The following is a 7,276-nucleotide window of genomic DNA, read 5'->3' on the forward strand; positions in this document are numbered from 1 at the left end:
TATCAAATATGGGAAGGTACAATTACATGGGGGCTATATTAAAACATGAACCTATATGGCACACCTTCAAACTTGACCTGACGGACATGGCTAAATCGACTTATAATCTTACGCTGATCGAGATTATATATATATATATATATATATATATATATATATATATATATATATATATATATATATATATATATATATACTTTGTTGGGTTTAAACGGTTATTTTGATGAGCTACAATCGGAATGACAAACTTAATATACCCTCCATTCTTTCCAATCATCAATGGCTCCAATTGAAAGTATACAAACATTGATATGACTGAAGACTTAGTCCACGATGTGGGGTTTTGTAACCTCCACACTGCCTACATACAATATACATACTCACGTAGATCAGCAGATTGCAGGAATGTACATAGGTACACGCTTAGGTATGTGGTGCAATACATCAACGTGGCAGCTATTGTTGCAATACAATGGGGACCCGAATAGCAAGGACGGCAGCCCAGTTCCTGACAGCTGCTTCGTTAGTATTCATATTTTTGTATGCTGATCGTTAATAGAACAACCCACTCCGCTTGATAACAAAAAAGAAGAGGATGGCGGACGGACGGACGTACGGACGGACAGATAAAAACTGAACGGCGGACGGCGTCAAAACAACAGCGTGTAAAATTATTATGGATGTGATTGTGGTCGTTCGCCACGCTTTGATAGGATGGATGAACGGGAAATCAGAAGGGGAAATAAAACACCCTTTGCAAGCAGACCAATCAGAAGTGGTTTCGTGATCCACACACTCACGCTGCAGCCAAAGAGCGTTCTACGGATGCACACAAAAACGCTCTCACCCCAAATGCACCGCAGACAAAGGTCGTAGGAGAACACTAAGGTGTGAGCGAGACAGGTAAGGCCGTGACGTAGAGCGCAACTCTTCACAGCTGAGAGAGGAAGACAAGCTTTGATCGTTGCCATTGCTTGCCACCACCGCGATTCGCCACCGATAAAAGCACATCGAACGGGTTTTATATCAAAATCCGCCCCTTTTTTTCCGAACTCCCAAAGAGAGAATTCCACCAACTCCGCGCTCTACTTCACACAGCGTGCAAGCTGGCGGACTCATGGCCTCCAATCAAACGCATCTAACCAGTTTTAGCAGTGGGAATTGTGATCTTGCCGCAACTTGATTAATTCGTGTCCGCGCGCTCCTCAGTTGGTAGCCGAGAGTCGTGCTGTTTTGATTGAATCGAGTCGCCGCGTTTTACTGACAACGAACAAGCGAACGAGAAACGACAGCTAAACACATTCGGAACATATGAGCCATACGAAAGAACGATTCATGGATATCGAGTAATTTATATGTGGCACTAAAACCGTCGGTTCGGGTGTGTGCATCGCCACTCCAAGCAGAGTGTACTATGGCCAGCAATTAGAACTGCTGGAGGATCAAGTGTAATACAACAGAAGGAAACTGTTTTTAAATTGAATTGCAAAACTAGAAAAGTGTATGGTCTGTTGTGTGAAAATTGCGATAGCCCAATATTAGCATAAGACCAATATTAAAATAAGCCAGTCGCTGGCTCCCCTTTTGAAATGGATATGACCGGTGCGAATTCCCTCAACATGCGGCCATTGTTTGCTGGCTACCCTTTCCAAGGTAAGAACATTTCTGGTTTAAGTAACCCCGGCTATAAAAATTGGAGATTTGATCCCTCAAAATGTTCAATGCAAGCATGCAGTAGCATCACTAGCATAATGTGGCCGAATCGGAATCTTTACATAGTTAAATCATGATTGTATCGATACCGACAAATTGTCTTGCTTTGACATTTTCGGCTCCTTGGTGGAGGAAAGCTCGCACTTCTCTCGAACAAAAATTGTTCGTTTGACACGTGATTATTTTCATAATTGGAATTTTGTCGTCCCATAACCTCGAAACTCCTTCCCACAAGTGTTGGTAACATAATTTATATCTCCACTAAAATTTCTGAAATAGTTACAAGGCCAATTTAAATTTAAAAATGTTTCTTTTCTAATTTTGTACTGTATTTTTATTTTTTCAAAAAAGAAACATTTATTAAACAATTTAAAAGAAAAAATTGTGCTTTGACGACAAAAGAAGAAAACAGCCGGCCAAGCCGTGTCACCATGCCGATACGCCTTGCTAAACACAATGTTACTCTAAATTGCTAATAACCAATGCAAAGAGTTTTTAATTTATCCAAAATTTTGTCATGTGACTAAGGTAATGGTCCACTGCAATGCTTATCCCGCCAACAATGGAAAAGAACGAATCTTCATTCGAAGTGAAATTCTAAAATATTCAGATCAATTCCGTATAGCCATTATTCGAAACAAGACAGAGCATTTTTGAGCAACTTCAAAGAATCGCTTTGCCAGACCGTTGACAAAGGTCATGTCGTTTCGCTCGGACCGATCCATTCAATTTCAGAATAACGGAAAGCGATATCGAACATATTCAGCATAATATATCTGAGGTGTGTTACCTGCAACTACAAAACTATGTGTTGGGGATATTATAAGTTTGATTGGGCCAAAAATTACGTAAAACCTCGAAATATCGGTCCCCGAAAGAGGAAACTATATACCGATCTTCTTATCTCGCTAAGCTGAGTCCATCAAGTTATGTCCATGTTAAATTGTAATCACGCTACAAGTCGTAATTATTGTTCCATCCTCACGAAATTTCGCATGTAGGTGGGGTTAGGGTCTGCAAAATATTTAGGAGTTGAAATGGACCAAAAACAATTTTCACAATTTTCCTGATTTTCCATTTGTTCTGCATGTTGCGCCTACAGACAAATCGACGCGGAATTTAGCATCGGGCCAGAGTTTAGGACTGGGCAGAAGCCTACCATTTTGTTTGGTCATCGGACAATATTTAGCGGGTAAAATATACCATAACTTTTATGTAAAAAATACGAAAATGTCCACTAAATCGCGAATATTTTTAATTCCGACGAAATCACAAATATATTAAAATATCACTTCTGACCGTGACGGTGGTACTGTTAGCCAAGATATCGGTTTCATAGCAAAATGGGTACCATCTAAATGTAAAAGAAATTGACATTTGACTGATTTTGACAATTCTCACCAATTCGGAATTGCCTCTTGCCAGAAAAGGTTAAAATCTAAGAAAAAATAGCAAAATAGGCAGGCTTAATCCCATTATTGTTGTTTTTATAAAAACAACGATTGTTTATTAGCGGAGAAAGATGGTAATGTTTACCAGGGGCTAAGGCAGGGAATACGTAGGTTTCGGAAAGAGCCACCAATCCTCATCAGCTCTCGCGATTTTTCTTTTTTTTTATTGCACAAATGAACCAAAAAAATTAATTTTTTCTCACAATTAAAAACCAATGAACACGGAATTTTGCATGAGTAGAGAATTGGGGATAGGGCTGTAGTATAGCCTTTCGGATGACCATTGTATTATATTTAGCGGGTAAAATGTACCACAACTTTTGTGTGAAATTGTTTTGAATGCCAATCAAAATATGGGGCAAACGTCCCGGTCAAAAACCAAAAGTAACATTTGTGCAGGTCAGAATAGCATTATTTTAAAAATTCGACTAGGATGGGTTTGGACCTAAGGAGGTTTTCCAATACATTGTAGTGTTGTAGGCACGACTATGGCCTTTGCTTACTTGTTTTCATTTGGGTTTGTAATTTGGTATAGTTCTTTCGATTAAGAATGGTGTAAAGTATCAGTATAGCCGGCCCAACCTTTTCATACAATACAAAATCATGTCGAGGCTGAAATCGCCCAACAAGTTTTCATTTAATATCATGTGTCTTGTCCTGCTGGATCGAACATTTGAATTTGAAACCAATTAGATTTATTTTCCCATAACTTGATAATGTCACTACTTCAAGCACACACCATCGTATGTCGGATGGTATATTACATTTTTCATCACGCTTGTGACACCTCGATGTATTCTTTATATTTAGAATAGATGGCCGAGAAGCAAAAAAAATCCTTGCAAAATGAAGAAATCATTGTCTTTGTCATTAGGCATTTCACATGTCGTGGGCATACACGCTTGGCGAAAAGCCACCAGAAAAATAATTAAATTTTTATTAGTTAATGTTTTTTTTTTTTAAAAAAAAAACAGTAATTATTCGATTGTTGTTGGTTGCAGTTTGGAAAATTACTGACATCGACTGCAAAACAATAAATTCCAATGCAATTTGAACAATAAATACTTTTTAGAGCAAAGTGTCCCTGCAAAGGTAATGGATTATGACCGGTATTACATCTTACAGTCAAAACCAGTTACTTCTACAAAAAGCTCGCCATATCATTTATTTTATTGTGAATTTTATCCTTTAGTTTTCCTAAAGTAGGGGAAAACGAAACTGGACCATAAAGAACAGACATAAGAACGGGTCAAGGGGTTTAAATAGGAACAAATAAATAAATCAATCGATGTTAGTGGCAGTAAAAAATTATTAAAAAAAAAAAACAAATCTAAAGCAATAACATTTCCTGTACCACAGTATTATAGAGGGTGTGTTTTGTTTGTCATTCCGTTTGCAATTCATCTTGATAACCGTCAAATTGAAAGTTGACTTAGCCATGCCAGTTCCTTTGATATTAACCATTCTTATGATTTCAGCCGTACACTTTATTGATATCGCAATAGATACCAACTTCTTCACCGTGAAATTCTCAACAGATATTGAATATTGGTTGACCTTTTTCAACACATTCATTTATGTAACTTTTACCGAATTAGTTCGATTGTAGAAGATTTAAAGGTGTAGCAAATCTAACTTTGACAGTTCTACACCACAAGGTGGTCAGGGTATTATGTCTTTGTGCATTTGTTTGTAGCAGGCAAAAGGAAACGAGATAGACCCATAGTTCCTTTTGATGATCTGCATAGAATCACATTCTGAGTCGATTTATGCGTGTCCGTCCCTCCCTCCCTCCGTCCGTCTGTCCGTCCATGTATTTTTGTAAACGAAGTACAGTTCGCATTGCCCTATCCAGATGAAATTTTGCACGAATCATTTGTTTGGCCCAAGTCAAAATTTAGATATAGCTCCCATATATATCTTCGTCCGATTTGCCCGAATAGTATGAAATTTTGCACATACAACCAAATTAGGCCTGAAAATAAGTATGCCAAATTTGATCGATATCGGTTCAGATATAGCTATAGCTCCCATATATACTGTTCATCCGATTTGTCATATTTGTTACCCACAGCCGTAATATACACTCCGTAACAACGATATTCAGGGAAATACATCAAATACAGCTCAGAAATATCTTTGCCAAATTTTATCGAGATCGGTTCAGATTTTGATATAGCTCCCATACATATTTTATCCGATTTCAAATTAATTGTGCACCAAATGGGCAATACAAGTCCGAATTTAAAAGATACAAATGCTTCGGCATATTTAGTCCTTTGAACTTTAAATTATAATTATAATCATAGCGTGTATGATTGAATTCCCCTTTTAATTGTTATGCGGAGCTCTACTAAATTAGCAAAGTGGTGTAGAATATCATAATTATAATCATAGCGTGTATGATTGAATTCCCCTTTTAATTGTTATGCGGAGCTCTACTAAATTAGCAAAGTGGTGTAGAATATCATAAAGTCGGCTACGCCCGACTTTCTTTACTGTTTTTTTTTTTTTTTTTTGTATTTGGAAGTGGAAGATATAATAATCATAATCTGGTGTATTTTTTGATAACCTGCTAAAATTTAACCAATTACATTTTCTCAGAAAGAATTTGTAGACTCTCAGTAACCAAGTAATGCAGATTGTATTGCAAATTCTCTAGCATTTAACTTGTTCAAATTATTAAAAAATATTGAGTTATCGTACACACCTTTTATTTGGCGGGTTTGAAGAAATGGGGCAGATGCATTTTCCCACTGTGGGGAAGTAGAAGTTCTCTGTAGCCTTTGTACGTCGAGTTGAGATTTGCATATTGCATCGCAATGAATTCTTCCATTTTTTCGCCAAGATCGAATGAATGAGAAGAGTCCAGAAAAGAAGAAGAAACTGTAGAGTAGAAATTCCAAATTGCGAACCGTAGATTATCTCATATCTCTTTTTTCCTTTTCAGGCCAGGGTCGCGTTAATCAACTTGGAGGGGTTTTCATCAATGGTCGACCTCTTCCCAATCACATCCGCTTGAAAATTGTCGAAATGGCTGGCAGTGGAATTCGACCGTGTGTCATTTCGAGACAGTTGCGAGTCTCGCATGGCTGTGTGTCGAAGATTCTGAATCGCTACCAAGAAACCGGCTCTATTAGGCCTGGCGTAATCGGTGGATCCAAACCCAAAGTCACATCTCCGGAGATTGAGGCGCGCATTAAAGAGATGTGCAAAGCAAATCCAGGACTCTTCAGCTGGGAGATAAGGGAGAAACTAATAAGGTGAGTCAAGGGCAAACCCTGATTATTATTGTTGCCACAACGGCCACCGCAGCCATGTCACTCACGGCTGCAATGTTGCGTACTGCGTACTTCCGATTTCCCAAAAGTCACGTGTTGCCACCTAAGATGCCCAAGATGGTCAACTTCCGTTGATTGTTTGTCGGGCACCCCCTATCGACATTGTTTACAGTGTTAGGGGCAAACTGCACCTTTTTGGAGGCGGAAATTCAAATTGAACTGCATTTGATTGAATAAAGAATTCGGACACATTTTTGCGGACAGACAATTCGTCACCCAAATTGTTAGGACACAAATTACGGATGGCAACAGGGTACAGTCGTTGATGGCAGACTAGAGCATAGAGCACAGAGCACAACTACAACTTCCGCCTTGGCACGATCGCCTCTTTTAACTGTTCCGATCATGGCCTTTACTCTTTTTTTGCATTCATTGTTTTGATATTCCGTCTCTGCGTGCATGTCCAATGCTGCTTATTGTTGCGGACACCTTGAAAGACGTTGCGGTCGCTATCGGCCATGGGCGATCTAAAACAATTACAACAGCCCGCACATACAAAGGCATCTACCTATAAACACAGAGATTGTCACAGAAATGAAATGGTGCAATTAATAAATAGAATATGGATACATGTGTATGTGTGTGTGTGTGGGTATTTGTACTATCCTCAAACCACTCTGCGTTGCTTTAATGTTCTCTTGACCCGGAAAGGAGTCACATTGAAGACTTGCCACATCTCTAAATAGGCGTAACTTTGATATTGATGGACTTTTTCGTTTCGTTTCAAACCAGATGCTCATGACTCTTACATCGGTGGGGGTGTTATAAACC

General features: G+C 38.6%; 1 protein-coding gene across 1 annotated transcript; it reads left to right on the forward strand.

Moving 5' to 3' along the window:
- Window positions 1-1,070: 1,070 nt before the first annotated feature.
- LOC131802913 (protein gooseberry-neuro-like) lies at window positions 1,071-6,431 on the forward strand. Its single transcript, XM_059123673.1, has 2 exons — window positions 1,071-1,653; window positions 6,115-6,431. Exons 1-2 carry the CDS (start codon window positions 1,590-1,592, stop codon window positions 6,429-6,431), a joined length of 381 nt encoding a protein of 126 aa, XP_058979656.1. The 5' UTR covers window positions 1,071-1,589.
- The last annotated feature ends 845 nt before the right edge of the window (window positions 6,432-7,276 follow it).

Source organism: Musca domestica, unplaced genomic scaffold, assembly GCF_030504385.1.
Source record: "Musca domestica strain aabys unplaced genomic scaffold, Musca_domestica.polishedcontigs.V.1.1 25, whole genome shotgun sequence".
Taxonomy (NCBI): domain Eukaryota; kingdom Metazoa; phylum Arthropoda; class Insecta; order Diptera; family Muscidae; genus Musca; species Musca domestica.